The 19,152-nt window shown below is 41.5% G+C and overlaps 1 protein-coding gene across 1 annotated transcript in view; it reads left to right on the forward strand.

Moving 5' to 3' along the window:
- Positions 1 to 17,771, forward strand: part of GTF2E2 (general transcription factor IIE subunit 2) — a 67,820-nt gene extending 50,049 nt beyond the window's left edge. Inside the window, exons 5-8 of the mRNA XM_056568867.1 lie at positions 2,488 to 2,670; positions 4,822 to 4,915; positions 11,163 to 11,278; positions 17,163 to 17,771. Coding sequence (XP_056424842.1) covers positions 2,488 to 2,670; positions 4,822 to 4,915; positions 11,163 to 11,278; positions 17,163 to 17,282 — 513 coding nt within the window. The 3' untranslated portion in view covers positions 17,283 to 17,771. The remainder of the gene's footprint in view (positions 1 to 2,487; positions 2,671 to 4,821; positions 4,916 to 11,162; positions 11,279 to 17,162) is intronic.
- The last annotated feature ends 1,381 nt before the right edge of the window (positions 17,772 to 19,152 follow it).

Here is a 19,152-nt window from a genome sequence, read left to right on the forward strand (position 1 = left end):
TTTAGCGGTTTTATTTCAATCCCTGTGGTGGTCATGGTGTGGCGGTATTATTCTCACATTTATACTGGTATTATTATTGGTATAATTGGTCTCAATACACAGGATTTGGTCAGTTACTGTATGATGGTAATATGTACAGTGATAATTTTCCTCCTTGTATACTGGTATTATTGGTAAAATGGGTCTCAGTACACAGGATTTGGTCAGTAACTGTAAGATGGTAATATTTATAGTGATATTTCCTATTCCTCTTTAAATTAAAGGGCTCTTGTTTTTCTTGTCGTGTGTTTTAAAATATTTTTTTCACAGACAATGGGTAAGATAGCAGGCGGGCACTGGGGGCAGACTTGGTAGTGGGCCACGGGAGGGGGGCCCAAGCCTTGAGCTGTGTAAGGGGCCCCAAAATTTCTGATGGCAGCCCTGTGTGCGAGCGCCGACACTCACCTTTATTCCTGTGGGGTTAGCAGATTTTAGTCTCTTGTCTACTTACTTAAAGGGGTACTCCGGTGAAAACCTTTTTTCTTTTAAATCAACTGGTGCCAGAACGTTAAACATATTTGTAAATTACTTCTATTAAAAAATCTTAATCCTTCCAGTACTTATTAGTTGCTGAATGCTACAGAGGAAATTCCTTTCTTTTTGGAACACTGATGACATCACGAGCACAGTGCTCTCTGCTGACATCTCTGTCCATTTTAGCAACCGTGCATAGCAGATGTATGTAACCGTGCAGGGCAGCATGGTGGCTTAGTGGTTAGCACTGCTGCCTTGCAGTGCAGGAGCCTTGGGTTCAAATCCCACTAAGGACAACAATAAATAAAGTGTTATTATTATTATAATAACATCAGCAGAGAGAACTGTGCTCGTGATGTCATCAGAGAGCATTCCAAAAAGAAAAGAATTTCCTCTGTAGTATTCAGCAACTAATAAGTACAGGAAGGATTAAGATTTTTTAATAGAAGTAATTTACAAATCTGTTTAACTTTCCGGAGCCTGTTGATTTAAAAGAAAAAAGGTTTTCACCGGAGTACCCCTTTAAGAAACACAGTATTGATTTGTAGAAATCGATAGATCTGCTAGATGAGGGAAAACCTGCTTTGTTATTAGCTAGTGCTGTGTGTTAGCTGCTGTCTTGTGTGTGTGTGTGTGTGTGTGTATATAATATATATATATATATATATATATATATATATATATATATATATTTAATGTATATGTGTGTTTGTTTGTGTATATAATTTTTTAGTGGTGCACCAAAATGAAAATTTTCAATCGAAAATTGTGTTTAGCTGAAAACTGCTAATGATTTGCCCCGCCCACTTAATTTTTATATTTTTATAGTTTCTGCATAATTGTATTAACCCCTAGAGGATGCAGGTCGTACCCATATGCCCTGGCTGCATGATACTTGGTGTGGGGACAGGCTAGGCGTTATAGCTCTACACTTGCTGCAGATCACTGCTATGGATGTCTAATGACTTTTGAAGGGCTGGGACAAGTGAAGCCTAGAGTAACCAAGTAATAGAGGATTACACATCTCTCTCTCACTCAGCATGGAATAACTTTCAGTACTGCATGGAGGCCACTGAGCCTGGTTTCAGACCTATCAGTGGCCAGTCGCCCGTAAGCCACGCCTTCAGATCCGGCCCCAGCAGACTAACTCTTCTCAAGGCTGTCAAATGCATTAAAAATTCTGTGCTGCTTTAGCAACAGGCTAAGAAGTGGTCCATTCCCTAATCTAAATTGGGGATTCTGCAGTTTGCCTAGCAGTGACCCAGTGACCTTCACCAAGACCTTACATGAAGGTATGTGATTTTTCCCAAAGCATGTCTGCAGTCCCTTGCCACTACTCCCTGAGCCTTCAGCCCATCAACTCTTTCTCTTTAAACAAGCCCATTTTAGCCTCCAGGCCATCGTCTCTCTTGGAAAGGAGAAGTACTGCAGCCTTGTCTTCAGCAGCAGTTCAATGCTTGGTGCGACATTACATGACACCTCATTATTATTAACCCCCTTCTCCCCCACATGCCATCTATGGCAGTGTACTGTAAATCATTCAGTACAGTGCCTCAATAATAGCAGTGAGAGCACTAAATTCAGCGTGTTACCATTCTGAAGGGTCAGTGTAATAAAAATCTTACAAAATAACAGGTGCACATTATTGCACTTTATTCTCATACTTTATACCATACAGTTCCCCCATGACGTTTGTATTCTAATATATAAACTATATATACAGAAGGCTTGTCGTGTTGGGGTTAGCCTTCTAAAGAACTTTTTTCATGGTAAATGTTAGTTCTTGTTTCGTTTGTTAATTGAATACATCTTTAAGAAACACGGACAACATTTGAAACAGCAAATCTGCCTTTATTCAGTAGTATGGAAGCAAAGGCTGTTTCATTTCATAATGTTTCGGGGTGATAGACTTGAAACTATAATGTGACCTGTTTACAGTACGTAATGTACACATACATATTTTCTTTCTTGTAGGCTTTGGTGAACAATCCTAAAATTGACATTATTGATGGTAGATATGCATTCAAGCCCAAGTACAACTTAAAGGATAAAAAGGCCCTATTGAGGCTCCTGGACAAGCATGATCAAAGAGGACTAGGGGGGATCTTGCTGGATGACATAGAAGAAGGGCTTCCTAATGCACAGAAAGCTATAAAGGTAATTTCTCTATCTCAGCACAAGAATCTTTGAACAAGATAGTAACATGCTGTCTATTCCAGGATAACCCGTTTAACTAGTCATGTGTTTACAATGCTGTCTGCTTAGTGGTTGTCACCAATGGGCCTTGTATTAGTAATAGAGCACATAATGCAGCTGATTTCTATTGAGCTTTCTGCATGTTAGCAGTTTCTCACTTGCTAAAATGATCAGTTGACATTACAGGCTTAAACCTGAAGGGTGCACTGTCCGGTACAATGGCCCAGGGCTACTAAAACTGTCTAATCTTAAAGGTGTACTCTGCCCCTAGATAACTTATCCCCTATAGGAAAGGGATAAGATATCTGATCGCTGGGGACCCCTACTAGCTCTGCTGCGGCACCCCAGACATCCGGTGCACGAAGCAAACTTCAGTTCGTGCCGGATGACTAGTGATGTGGAGGCTCGTGACGTCACGGCCATGCCCCCTCAATGCAAGTCTATGGGAAGGGGGCGTGATGGCCATAGACTTGCTTTGAGGGGGTGTGACATCACGAGCCTCCGGCGCTGCACCCAACGCTCTGAATGAACGCTGCGTGCAGCAGGGAGATTGTGGGGAACCCCAGCGGCAGGACCTCTGCTATCAGACATCTTATTTCTTATTTGGATAGGGGATAAGATGTCTAGGGGCAGAGTACCCCTTAAAGCAATAGTAATTATGGACTCAAGTCTTTATTTTAGTCAGATGTGCACATCTGGTTCATTAGTTGTAGAAGATTTTGTCTAATATATATGTGTGTGTGTGTGTGTGTGTGTATAGATACATATAATTGTATATGTATCTATGTGTGTATACATACTTATACAGTATATGTTTTTGTCCCAGTTGACACATATTTGTCTGCTTGGGGATATATGTGACCCTATGGACTATTTTGTCATTATGTACATACATATGTGCTTGCAGGAAAATTTGGAACAAAAAACAACACCTAACTGATTCACCTATATAGAAGTATACAAAAATATATTAATCTTAAAAAAATTTAAATAAATAAATAAATATATATATTATATCTACCATAAAACTTACATAAAAAGGAGGAATGCAACATCACCAGAAGCATACATTATAGCGGATACAAGTAAATGTCTATGGGTATGTGAAGTATAGTAACAACCCGATAGGATAGGGAATATCTATATGTACTGGGACATGTAACTGCACATTAGTAAACCAGTAATAAAGTGCAAAAAAAATGCTACTAGTACATTAAAGTGCCATGTGCAAATGTTTGAAAACCCCTCTATAATGCTAAGGTGTAGATAAATAGGACTATACAAACCCTAAAGATAATAAGGGTCCAGGATGGTGTCAGTCCAACACATGTTTTGGCACGTGAGTCAAAATCTGTCCACTTAAACAAATTGAAGAGAATGTTGAGTGGTGTATGAGGAGAGCTACCACACAGAAAATGGCAGGTCATGCACAGCCACCGGCCTTAGACTGCGTTCAAACTGTTTAACGTAAGCACTTGGATAGGTCCTGGCACGTGGGTTTTAACTAAGGTCAAGACTATCATTTTGAGCACTGGGATGTATCTTGGCTTGCTGGATAGGATAGCAATGACCTCTGTGCTCTTCCATTCAGCTGGATCCCATAAAAAAATGTATGCGGTGTGATATATGTTTTTTTTTATTTTTTAACATGGGTCTCTGTGTGATGAATGGTATATGTAGGACCTATACATCTGACAGACGCAGTTTAATGTCTTACTTAGAGGGTCGCTGTCTCCATGACAGCACCCTTCTTCAAATAGTTATACAGTTGCTTGAAGAAGCAGGTAAGACAGGAAAAGAGTTTGGTTGATGCAGGTCCCAACATTTGGACTTCTGGGACTGTAACATTTACTATTGTGGAGGTGAAATGTTGAGGAAATGATTGTCATTCAGCTTGGTGTGTACTACGATCTACTGTAGATAACATGAAGCCGTTACATCCATTTTCTATTGCTACATTTAGACATTGTTTACAACTTTTGGGTACTTGACATTCTGTAGTTGTAAAACAACAAAAATTCATTTGGAAGTGTTCCCATCTAAACCATGCGAGAAACGGTACGATTTCTGTCTACTTTTATTTTATTTATGTATTTTTTCATTCCTCACAAGGCTTTGGGAGATCAAATTATATTTGTGACAAGGCCAGACAAGAAGAAAATCCTTTTCTACAATGACAAAAGCTGCCAGTTCACTGTAGATGAAGGTAAGACTCGCTTTGAAACTAAGGAACAAGTATTTGTGCAGAGATCGGGATAGTGCTAACCCAACAGGTGTATTGGCACATCACACCTTCGATGGTCTGCGTTTGTTTTGCACGTATATTTGCCAATGCACATAGTACTTTTTTACTGATTCACCTTTTTGGGGGGATAATTGTACTAGACATGTCCCCTGTGTTAATCCTGGTATTGTTACTCTGAGTGCCCTTTCCCGTGCAATATAATTTCACATTGCTATACTTTGACTTATTACTGTATATATTCTCTATTACTTCTGTGCAGATCCGGTGATATCAATTACTTCCTTGCATATGTATTTTATCCTGTATATCTGGCTTCAAGGGGCACTCCCTTACTCTAAAACCTATCCTCTATCCAACCTCTGGTACCTCCCGCAATCTTCAGAAAGAGGTTCTGTCTCTTCCTGTGCGTGGAGCAGTGTGTTGGCATGTGCTCCGTGCACTGTATATATAGGAGTACTCCCATAGAGACACTCTGACACGCTGCTCCGTGCACTGTATATATAGGAGTACTCCCATAGAGACACACTGACACGCTGCTCCGTGCACTGTATATAGGAGTACTCCCATAGAGACACTCTGACACGCTGCTCCGTGCACTGTATATATAGGAGTACTCCCATACAGACACACTGACACGCTGCTCCGTGCACTGTATATAGGAGTACTCCCATAGAGACACACTGACACGCTGCTCCGTGCACTGTATATAGGAGTACTCCCATACAGACACTCTGACACGCTGCTCCGTGCACTGTATATAGGAGTACTCCCATAGAGACACACTGACACGCTGCTCCGTGCACTGTATATAGGAGTACTCCCATAGAGACACTCTGACACGCTGCTCCGTGCACTGTATATATAGGAGTACTCCCATAGAGACACACTGACACGCTGCTCCGTGCACTGTATATAGGAGTACTCCCATAGAGACACTCTGACACGCTGCTCCGTGCACTGTATATATAGGAGTACTCCCATACAGACACACTGACACGCTGCTCCGTGCACTGTATATAGGAGTACTCCCATAGAGACACACTGACACGCTGCTCCGTGCACTGTATATAGGAGTACTCCCATACAGACACTCTGACACGCTGCTCCGTGCACTGTATATAGGAGTACTCCCATAGAGACACACTGACACGCTGCTCCGTGCACTGTATATAGGAGTACTCCCATAGAGACACACTGACACGCTGCTCCGTGCACTGTATATAGGAGTACTCCCATAGAGACACACTGACACGCTGCTCCGTGCACTGTATATAGGAGTACTCCCATAGAGACACACTGACACGCTGCTCCGTGCACTGTATATAGGAGTACTCCCATAGAGACACACTGACACGCTGCTCCGTGCACTGTATATAGGAGTACTCCCATAGAGACACACTGACACGCTGCTCCGTGCACTGTATATAGGAGTACTCCCATAGAGACACACTGACACGCTGCTCCGTGCACTGTATATAGGAGTACTCCCATAGAGACACACTGACACGCTGCTCCGTGCACTGTATATAGGAGTACTCCCATAGAGACACACTGACACGCTGCTCCGTGCACTGTATATAGGAGTACTCCCATACAGACACTCTGACATGCTGCTCCGTGCACTGTATATAGGAGTACTCCCATAGAGACACACTGACACGCTGCTCCGTGCACTGTATATAGGAGTACTCCCATAGAGACACACTGACACGCTGCTCCGTGCACTGTATATAGGAGTACTCCCATAGAGACACACTGACACGCTGCTCCGTGCACTGTATATAGGAGTACTCCCATAGAGACACACTGACACGCTGCTCCGTGCACTGTATATAGGAGTACTCCCATAGAGACACACTGACGCTGCTCCGTGCACTGTATATAGGAGTACTCCCATAGAGACACACTGACACGCTGCTCCGTGCACTGTATATAGGAGTACTCCCATAGAGACACACTGACACGCTGCTTCGTGCACTGTATATAGGAGTACTCCCATAGAGACACACTGACACGCTGCTCCGTGCACTGTATATAGGAGTACTCCCATAGAGACACACTGACACGCTGCTCCGTGCAAAGTGAGAGATGTGGCCCTGTCCTCGAGATCACTGGAGGTCCCTGCGGATAGGAGAGAAGCTTTAAAGTAGTGGAGTACTCCTTACCAATACATTTACAATAACCATTGATTGAACGCTATGCATTCTGAGCTCCTCATATACATGCACGTTTAGGCTGAATGTTTATGTATCCCTGATGGGGAGGGGAAGGTAACCCCCGTACGCCTTAGACAAACTAAGGCGTATGGCCACCCTTACACTGTTCTGTAATATTTGTCTCAATCAGACCTGAATTGTCATAGTATCATCTGTTATGTTTTTGGTTCTTTGAGAGATAGTGCTGCTGTTTTTTCTATATGTTTGAATACAAGGTGATTTTTCTTAATGATTGTTATTAAGTAGAGATTTCACTTTCATCCACTGGGTGGCAGCAGATACCATGAATAATCAGCGTTCCTCAGACATATAAAGCCTGACTTGTGTGCTTCTTTAATCTACATTTCGTGTGTACACTGGGATAGTTCCTGATGAAGACATGAACCATTTCTATAGGTTACATTTGCCCTACATTGGCTAAAAAAGTGTCCTTTTGAAGTCTTTCTGGCCAGTGTATGATACTGCATAAAATAAAACATAGAGTGGACAATGCTCTTCCATGTACAGGCTTCTGTAACCAAACAAAAAAATTATCAATTAAATGGATGCCATAATCATTTATAGGGGACAGCTGCCGCCATATTACATCATTTATGGTACACAATTATGAGCTTTTTATGATTTATCTGTAAAACATGCCATAATAGCTCATAAGTGGCATCTACCATTGTATAACATCCATCACAGCCTCTTATTCACCCTTACGCTGGGAAGTTTTCCCGGCATATACACTAAACAGGGGCAAAAAATGAAATGGCCCTAAATGTGAATCTTCATCACTACCTGATTGTAGAGAGAAGGTATAAAGAGGTTTTATGGGAGTTGTAGTTTTGCAACAGCTGGAGACACCCTAGTTGGAAAACAAAGCTTTCTTAGTTAAAAACTCTCCAACTTTCCAGTGTTCTCTGTGGTACTTTATTTTATTTTCAATAGGTCTGCTTGATGTTAGTATGTAGAGACTTTCTGGTTTACTACACTACACACCTAAAACTACAGTAAATGCTTTATTACAGTGGTTTTCACTCAACACTCTGTGATCTACACCACTATTGTTTCCGCTGTTCTGCATCTTCGTAGAATGACTTAACAGGAAGGTGAAAATGTGTGTCCATGCCCATTACATGACGAATGCCAACTGTGCCCCATTGACTATAAAGGCAATCTCTGCAGCTGTGTAGGATAGTTGTGCCAAATATATAAAATAGCTTGAAGCTAGGCTTCTCGTGTATCACCTCCTCACTCACTCTCACCTCCCAGGCCCTCCTTGTTTAGCATACATCGGTCAAGGAGGGACTATAAGGTAAGAGTGAGGTGGTGTGCCAGGCTGTGACACTAGAGGAGCTCATCTCAAGCCCCTTGACACTTGGCTGAGAAATAAGGCTGGGGTCACAAATGTCTGGCATCCAGCAAAGGTGAACTTAGCCTAAATCTTCCCGCAACTGATGACAACGTGCAGTTGTATGGCATCCAGCGTCCATTGTTTTTGGCACAAGCTGCATTTCCCTGTCAAGCGGGTCCAACCATCCTGCCTCAAAATTGGGACCCTGGATAATTGTGAACTGTCCCATTCAAATCAATGGGATCAGTTCTAGCATCAGTTTCCCTCCGGTGCAAACCAGAGGGACACCGTGCCAGACAACTGATATATGTGAACCCAATCAAAGAAGTTTGGCCAGCACCATTGGCTCCAAGTAATGTACAGTTTGTTTTTATACCCGAACAGCTATTTAATGGTGTCTGTAGCTCATAGCAGCAAATACAGCTGACAGATTCCCTTAAGGGTCTATTCACACATACAGTATCCTGCACAGGATTTTATGTTGCAGATTTGAATGTAAACTAAATGACTGAACACAACTTCAAATCCTCCGCATTAAACATGTGCAGGATACATTACATGTGAATAAACACTACTAGGGTTTGTCAGGCTTCCATCATGGTTTCTTGTATTTTACTGAGTAAAGTAGCACAGCATTCTATGTTATTTAATCCGGAATCTCTGAAGGCGACATAATTGTGAAATAAGCCTTAACAGAGCAGCAGTCCTGTTCCAAGAATTCAGTTTATCATTGAATGTAAAGCATAGCAGCCTAATATCCAGTCTGTGCTATGTAGCACATAAATCACTGGTCTCCAAACGGTGGATCTCCAGCTGTTGCAAAACTACAGCTCACAGCATGCCTGCACAACCTAAGGCTTAAACATTAAAATTAATACAGAATTAAAGGGGTACTCCGGTGGAAAACACATTTTTTTTCAAATCAACTGGCTCCAGAAAGTTAAACAAATTTGTAAATTACTTTTATTTAAAAATCTTAATCCTTCCAGTACTTATCAGCTGCTGTATACTCCAGAGGCAGCTGTATTTCTTTCTGGAATTCTTTCCAGTCTGACCACAGTGCTCTCTGCTGACACCTCTGTCCATGTCAGGAACTGCCCAGAGTAGAAGCAAATCCCCATAGCAAACATATGCTGCTCTGGACAGTTCCTGATACGGACAGAGGTGTCAGCAGAGAGCACTGTGGTCAGACTGAAAAGAACTTCCGTGGAGCATACAGCTGATAAGTACTAGAAGGATTAAGATTTTTAAATAGAAGTCATTTACAGATCTCTTTAATTTTGTGCCAATTTCTGTTTAAAAGTTGATTTAAAAAAAAAAAAGTTTTCCACTGGAGTACCCCTTTAACCTGATTATTTTTATTTATATCATCAGAGATTGCATTCAGTTTGCTCCAGCATAAGGTATTCTGTTTAGCTTATTGGTAGTACATAGCCCTGAAGCAGCTGGTGTGGTGTGAATGGTGATAAATGAATACAGCATATAGTGACTGAGGTAGCGCTTGGTTTGCTATTTCTCATCTCCTCCCTAATCCAGTGTGTGGAATACCTGGAATACCATATCAAAGCAGCATCTGGCACTGTTCCCTCTCCCTTCATTCCTGGACTGCAGCATAACATACACAGTCAACAAGCATAGCCCCCAATTCATGCACTGCCATGAGGTATAGCAGATACCAGACTCTTAAAGGGGTATTCCAGGCAAAAACTTTTTTTTTATATATCAACTGGCTCCGGAAAGTTAAACAGATTTGTAAATTACTTCTATTAAAAATCTTAATCCTTCCAATAGTTATTAGCTTCTGAAGTTTTCTGTCTAACTGCTTAATGATGATGTCACGTCCCGGGAGCTGTGCATGATGGGAGAATATCCCCATAGGAGCTGGACAGCTCCCGGGACGTGAGTCATCAGAAAGCTGTTAGACAGAAAACAACAACTCAACTTCAGAAGCTAATAACTATTGGAAGGATTAAGATTTTTTTAATAGAAGTGATTTACAAATCTGTTTAACTTTCCAGAGCCAGTTGATATATATATAAAAAAAGTTTTTGCCTGGAATACCCCTTTAACAGCTCACAGCAAAGCACTTTATTTTATTATTGGGGGATGATATGTTCAAGCCACAGAATCCATTGACTTATGTAGTACCAACCCCAAATAGTGTAAGTTAGATTTGCATCAATATTACACACAGCACTATACAAAAGGGCATAAATCAACATCCAGTGTAGTTGCATAAAGCCCAGCCTTTTCAGTATGAGAAATATATAGAATACACAGACAATGGCGCCTAAATACAGGACCCCTATGTACATTTAAATAATATAGCTTGTATTACTGTATTGTTTATCAATAGAAAAAGAAATATGCTTAATTAACAATCGGAACTGAAAAGGATACAATGGGCGAGTATTCAGACCTAGGAACCTCGTCCTGCGGTTGTGCTAGGACCAAAGAAACCAATATATTGCTTATCATTGATTCTCCATGCTTATATGTACATATTACCGTACTCACTGTCACTTTGAACCAGAAATGCTTGGTAGCTGATGCAGTAGAAGTCATATTTTATTTTGAGCCATACATAAAGGCACGGTTGGCATAGATAGGCAAGGTTGGAGAATTGTTGGCCTGATGTTTCCTTTCTTATCAGAATTTCAGAAGCTGTGGAGGAGTGTCCCAGTGGACTCCATGGATGACGAGAAGATTGAGGAGTACCTGAAGAGACAAGGCATTTCCTCCATGCAGGAATCTGGACCAAAGAAAGTTGTAAGTTGTTCGCCTGTAGGCTGAGATATTCTTAACCCCTTAAGCACCAGGCCCATTTTGGCTTTAAGGACCAGACAGATTTTATTTTTGCATTTTCGTTTTTTTCCTCCTCGCCTTCTAAAAATCATCACACAATCATCCACAGACTAGTAGGAGTATGAGGATGTCCTTTTTAATGACCTCACTCATTTTACCATAAAATGTATGGTGCAACCAAAAAAATACTATTTGTGTGGCAAAATTGAAAAGAAACCCGAAATATTGCAAATTTTGGAAGGTTTCATTTTCATGCCGTACAATTTATGGAAAAAATGACATGTGTTCTTTATTCTGTGGGTCAATACCATTAAAATGATACCCATTATTACAAACGTTTCTATTACCGTATACCACTTAAAAAAAATCTCAAGCTTTTGAACCAACTTTTTTGACAAGCTATCACTTTTTCACTTTTTCGTGTAAGCGGCTGTATGAGGGCTAATTTTTTTGGGGTCGTGATCTGTACTTTCTATTGATACCACATTTGCCTATGTAAAGCTTTTAATACATTTTTTATAAATTCTTTTTGGTATATGATGTGACAAAAAAAGCAGCAATTTTGGACTTTTTCTCATTTACGCCATTCACCATATGGGAAAATTAGCATTATATTTTAATAGTTCGGACATTTACGCACACTGCTAAACCAAATATGTTTGTTAATAAAAAAAAGTCACACTTTTTGGGGGTGAAATGAGAAAAACTGACGTTTTACCTTTTTATTGGGGGAGGGGATTTTCTAAATCTTTTACGTTATTTTAACATTTTTTTTACTTTTTTTTTTTTTTTACACTTCAATAGTCCCCAAAGACTATTTATTTATAGCAATCACTTGATAGCTAATACTGTTCAGTGCTATGCATAGGACATAGCACTGATCAGTATTATCGGTGATCTTCTGCTCGATCTCAGACCAAAGCAGAAAACCCCAGGAGACGGCCGGTGTCTTAAAGGGGTATTCTGGGCAAAAACATCTTATCCCCTATCCAAAGCATAGGGGATAAGATGTCTGATTGCGGGGGGCCCTTTGGATAGGGGATAAGATGTTTTTGCCCCTTTTAAGTACCATCGCACCATGATGTACATTTACGTCCGGTGTCGTTAAGGGGTTAAAATGAGTATTAGGGGTGTCAATCTACTTCTTGGTATACACAACACATTCCTCACTACGTACATTCATAGCATAACTATCTGCTCAGAAGAGGTCATACTGCTGGCACCCTCACCAGTCCCAAGAATGAAGTTGCCTGATCACCGATTCACATATTAAAATGTGTAGTTATTCTCTATTAGGGTGAATTCATACAAGGTGGATAGGTTGCAAAAATCTCTGGAAGTGTCTTACTCTTCAAGTATTAAGTTGATATTTTGGAAGCAGGAAAGATAAGAAAGTGTAAGGATCTGAGCAACTTTCACAAGAGTCTGATGGTTAGTTGACTCTGTTACAGCCTCTAGTAGGTAGGTAGTTCCCAGTATGCAGTGGTTAATACCTAGCAAAAGTTTTCCATGGAAGAGCAACTGATGAGTAAGGGATAAGGTCAAGGATGTCAATGGCTTATTGATATGTGTGTGGTGAGCTAAAGCTAGCCTCTCTGATCACACACAGAAAGTTACGGCTGGCTATGATGGCAAAACCTCAAAACACACAATGCATTACAGTGTACTACCTGTAATGGGGGGGGGTGATTGTAAAGCTACAGGCCGATCAGAGTTCCCATCCTGACCCCTGTTTTATTTCTACGGTCATTGTATGGAAAAGTGTTGTCAGGGCTGAAATAATCTTGTTACATATACACAAATGCTTCTTTTTTTTCCAGCACAGTTTTCCCAGATATATCTCCCACATCCATTGTTCTAGTGCAATCCAGTGTGGGTGTATTGGGTATAATGTGAATCACCTGGTCAGACATCTGGAGCACCATTTGTAGGATCTCTGGCTGCTTAGCTACATAACTACAGTGGGAATCAAAAGTTTGGGCACCCCAAGTAAAAATTTGTATTAATGTGCATAAAGAAGCCAAGGAAAGATGGAAAAATCTCCAAAAGGCATCAAATTACAGATTAGACAATCTTATAATATGTCAACAAAAATTAGATTTCATTTCCATCATTTACACTTTCAAAATAACAGAAAACCAAAAAAATGCCATCTGCAAAAGTTTGGGCACCCTGCAGAATTTATAGCATGCACTGCCCCCTTTGCAAAGCAAAGCTGAGACCTGCCAGTGTCATGGATTGTTCTCAATCATCATCTGGGAAGACCAGGTGATGTCAATCTCAAAGGTTTTAAATGCCCAGACTCATCTGACCTTGCCCCAACAATCAGCACCATGGGTTCTTCTAAGCAGTTGTCTAGAAATCTGAAACTGAAAATAGTTGACGCCCACAAAGCTGGAGAAGGCTAAGAGAAGATAGCAAAAAGTTTTCAGATATCAATATCCTCTGTTCAGAATGTAATTAACAAATGGCAGTCATCAGGAACAGTGGATTTGATCTGGAATTGTTATAGTCTCTGTTGTGTGTGTGTGTGTGTGTGTGTGCGCTAGTGTTTACAAACCAGTGTGCCTCCAGCTGTTGCAAAACTACAACTCCCAGCATGCCCTGACAGACTTTGGGCATGCTGAGAGTTGTAGATTTGCAACTGCTGGAGGTACACTGGTTGGGAAACACTGTTCTAGCCTATTCAGCATACACATCATGTTACACCAGTGTTTCCGAACCAGTGTGCCTCCAGCTGTTACAAATCTACAACTCTCAGCATGCCTGGGAGGCTGTCAGGGCATGCTGGGAGTTGTAGTTTTGCAACACCTGGAGGCACCCTGGTTGGGAAACACTGGGGTATGCCCTATAGAGGTGTGGTGAACTACGACCCCCAGGAGACTACAGAGGCAGCATGCTGGTGTTATACCACGGACTGAAGACTCCTGAATGACACATGCTGGGAGTTGTAGTCCCTTTTGTGTGTTTATGCCAGTGTTTCCCAACCAAGGCTGATTATATTAGTGTGCTGTGTATAAAGGGGCTGACCCGGGAAAATAGTTGGGTGGGTAAAGGGCGGAACAACAAAAAAAAAGGAGCAGCCCCAAACCAGCAAGGCATGTGGCATGCTGGGATTTGTAGTGTTCAGCACAGCAAGAAACAGGAAATAGAAGCAAAGATAGGAAAACAAAGTGGGGCGCATAAAAAGGCAACAAAGAACGGAAATACCGTATATCCCGGCGTATAAGACTACTTTTTAACCCCAAATTTTCGTCTGAAAAGTCAGGGGTCGTCTTATACGCAGGGTATTGAGGTCCGGGATAGGAAAACTTCTGATTATCTGCCCAGGCCGGCTCCCGTGTGTGGCTGCTGGTGGGGGCCGGCCAGAGCAAGTAAAAACTAATACTGTATACTAAAAACCAGGGGGCCTCCAGCTGTTGTGAAACTACAACTACCAGCACGGCAAAGGCTGTCCGGGCATGCTGGGAGTTGTAGTTTTACAACTGGTTTTTAGTATGCAGTATTAGTTTTTACCTGCTCTGGCCGGCCCCCCCTGCAGCCACACACGGGAGCCGTGGCAAATAATCATAGGTATTCCTATGCTGGACCTCCCCGTGTCCCGAAAAACCAGGGGGACCGCAGGAGGATGCGTGCCGACCGGTGCCTGGTGAGTGACCGGCCGTGCTATCTTAAGTGATCCGGTCACCGCTCCCCGTTCCCGGCACCTACTGCTATTGTCCATAGGCCATAGCAGTAGATGGTGACCCGGGCCGAAGGAGCGGTGATCGAAACACTGTGGGGGCAGCAGTACAGACATACAGCCTGCAGCCATACACTGTATATGGCTGGAAGCTGTATGTCTGTTGGGGGGAGCTGCCTACAAATGTGGGGGGAGCTGCCTACTATTGTGGGGGTCAGCTGCCTACAAATGTGGGGGGAGCTGCCTACTATTGTGGGGGAAATGCCTATAAATGTGGGGGGAGCTGCCTACTATTGTGGGGGAACTGCTGACCTAATGTGGGGGGAGCTGCCTACAAATGTGGGGAGAGCTGCCTACAAATGTGGGGGGAGCTGCCTACAAATGTGGGGGGAGCTGCCTACTATTGTGGGGTAACTGCTACTAATGTGGGGTAACTGCTGACCTAATGTGGGGTAACTGCTGACCTAATGTGGGGTAACTGCTGACCTAATGTGGGGTAACTCCCGACCTAATGTGGGGGAACTGTCGACCTAATGTGGGGGAACTGTCGACCTAATGTGGGGGAACTGCCGACCTAATGTGAAGGGAACTATACTGCCTACCTAATGTGGGGGAACTATACTGCCTGCCTAATGTGGGGGAACTACAAGGTACCGTACGTCGCGGTAGGAGGTGTAGTCTTATATGGCGAGTATATCCCAAACTCTATATTTTAACTGTAAAAGTTGTGGGTCGTCTTATACGCCGGCATATACGGTAGAGTAGGCTAAACAACAAGAATAGAAATGAAACAAGACAAATAGGGTAAGTAAAAAAAGGGACCACCCCTTTAACCCCTTAATGACCAAGCCCATTTTCACCTCAAGGACCAGGCCAATTTTATTTTTGCATTTTCGTTTTTTCCTCCTCGCCTTCTAAAATCCATAACTCCTTTATATTTCCATGTACAGACCCATATAAGGGCTTGTTTTTTGCGTGACCAATTGTACTTTGTAATGAAATCTCTCATTTTAAATGAAAACCCAAATTTGTAATGAAATCTCTCAATTTAAATGAAAACCAAAATTTTGCACATTTTGGAGGGTTTTGTTTTCACACTGTACAAATGACATGTGTTCTTTATTCTGTGGTTCAATACGATTAAAATGATACCCATGGATAGATACTTTTATATTTTTCTACCGCTTTAAAAAAATCTAAAACTTTTTGTACAAAATCAATAATCTAAAATTGTCCTATTTTGACCACCTATAACTTTTACATTTTTCCGTATATAGGGCGGTATGAGGGCTCATTTTTTGCGCCGTCATCTGTATTTTTTTTTTGCATAAATTTGCATATATAAAACTTTTAGATCATTTTTTATTAAAAATTCTTTTTAAATAAAATGTGACAAAAAAGCTGCATTTGTGGACTTTTTAAATTTTTTACGTTTACGCAATTCACCGTATGGGATCATTAACATTATATTTTGATAGTTCGGACATTTTACGCACGCGGCGATACCAGATATGTTTATTTTAAAAAAAATTACGCTTTTTGGGGGTAAAATGGGAAAAACTGACTATTTTTATTGGGGGTGGGGATTTTTCATTTATTTTTTTTTTTTACTTTTTATTTTTACATTTTTTAACTTTTTTTTTTTAACACTTTTTGATTGCTAATACTGTGCAGTGCTATGCATAGGACACAGCAGTATTATCGGTGATCTTCTGCTCTCGTCTGCTCGATCGCAGACCAGAGCAGAAGACCCCGGGAGACGGCCGGAGCTAGGTAAGGGGATCTCTCTCTCTCTCTCTCTCTCTCTCTCTCTCTCTGTCTCTCTCTGTCTCTCTGTGTCTCTGTGTCTCTGTCTCTCTGTCTCTCTCTGTCTCTCTCTGTCTCTCTCTGTGTCTCTCTGTCTCTCTCTGTGTCTCTCTGTGTCTCTCTGTCTCTCCTTACAAGAACTATAGAATACTTTGTGTGCCCCAAACAGGACTGCCATTGGGTAGAGTTTCTGCCACTATGAAAAGCTTTGGAGCGGCTATTTTGCCCCACTATGACCCTGTTATATGGGAATAGTGGTCGAGCATGCTCCTTTCTGCTTTTTTCATTGTGTAGTGGGCTGATGAAAACCGCTGAGCACAGAATAATGATAATGTAATACATGTTCATCTATGTTTTCAGATTCCAGTACAGAAGCGGAAGAAGGCAAACTCCCAGAAGAAGCGGAGATTCAAGACTCACAATGACCACTTGGCGGGCGTACTGAAAGATTACACAGATGTGACTCCCGGCAAACAATAGGAAAGCCGCAGTCTTTGGGAGTAAGGATGTTTACAGAAGAGCAGGGGCTATTTTGCTCTTATTGCCTTGGAGCCTTAACCTGACTCCTCATCATCCAGACCTTTCAGTCATGTGTTACTTTCTCCCATCCATTATTACAGACTATTTCAGTTCTGTCCTTTAGGCTCATGTTATAGATTACATGATTGAACAATCTCAATGAGCCTGATGATGGCTGAAACTGATCCCAAGTGCTTGTTGTGTGGATACAGCAACTGTCTGAACTCTCAAGTTGTCTTCACTGTAAATACTGTAATTTCTGGAAAAATTATATTTTTTTTTTGCTTTTTGTTGCTTTACATCCTACTTACAGACAATATTTTATAAGAAGCATTGCAGTGTCTACTTGCCTTTTTGTGTTTCAATAAAAATCATTTCTTTTCTGGAGTGAAAATGTGAGAAGAGGTAACTCCATTCTATGAAAAAGTTGTTAGATCCACAGAAAGGGATCAATTACTATGCAGAAGAACAATAGGTGATTGAGAATAGGAACACGGTCGAAACATTTACACCAAACATCACGAGAACATCAGAGAATAATGCAACTTCTTTTACTCAGTTTCTTAGCTGGTATTTGGGATGTACACAAGCACCCATATAGAAAACATTTAACCGTAGGAGTTAGAACAGAGGGTATGGTTCGGCAGTCAGAAATTTGTGATGACAATTTGTGTTTGTGCCAACATGCATTTTGCCTTATTGACATCACATGGGGTGGTCGTTATTACGTTTGATCAGTTTGTGTCTGAAAGGTTAGTCCTGATCGGTTGAATGGTCAAGGGGTTTTATTTCTCTTTAACTTGTTCTTGGGAAGGGGTAGGGGTTTGTTCTGTATTAGGTGTGACTTCAGCCATAAAAATCTACTGTATGTAGATGGCAGCATATTTGCTAATGTCAAAGTAATAGCAAAGAGCTATCAAATCTACACAGTGGCCTGAGACGGCACCAAATATGACTAAACTGTTCTGCTCCACTTTACCTTTATTTTCTATATAAGAGTAATCCTCCCCCATTTTATTATTTTTGCACCTTCTAGTAGGCGTTCCAGAAGTCTGCTATTACTAATCTAAACATTTCCACTGGCCAGTTGAACTTTGTCTGCATGCCTGGCACAATTAAATATCCTTAGGGCCCATGCACTGGTAGCCCAGAAGCAGAGTTAAATAAGCACATTTTTATTGATGGTCTATCCTAAGAATCAATAGCTGATAGGGGATGTCAGACTCCTGAAACCTCTACCAATCATCTGATAGAAGGGGCTGATGTACTTGTGCCGGACTGCGACCTCTTCACTTCCTACAGTGCCCACTGCTGTAGTTGTTCAACGCGGCATTGCAGCTTGTGTCCTTCACCTTGAAGGTAGAAGCTGGACTTGGCATTGTAGCTTATCCTGTGTATACGGAGTTGAATCTGGTAGGAAGTAAAGGGCCTGCAGCTCAATTGTCAGGGGTGCTGAGAATGAGTCCCCCAACAATCTGCTACTGAGTCCTAGAAAACACCTTTTAAGCCTTCTCCTGTGTTTTAACTCTAACTATATATGAGATTCTTATTGTATCCCTAATTCTACAGATTATCATTAGGCGAAGCAAGCAAGAGACTTTTTTTCATAAGTTATATCTAAGTATTACAACATTTTGGGAATTAGTGATGGCCTACGATTGATGCCGTATGTTCCACTACAGCAGGGTTGTCTACTTTACTTGAATACTAAATGAAGTCAGGTGGATGCATTATCATCTTCCTACACTTGGAAATATGTTCATGGTCATAAAATCGAGGGTTAATAGCTTCACAGTCTTCAACCTTCTTTTTGTAGATGAACAACATTGTT

Source organism: Hyla sarda, chromosome 1 (assembly GCF_029499605.1).
Source record: "Hyla sarda isolate aHylSar1 chromosome 1, aHylSar1.hap1, whole genome shotgun sequence".
Classification (NCBI taxonomy): Eukaryota; Metazoa; Chordata; class Amphibia; order Anura; family Hylidae; genus Hyla; species Hyla sarda.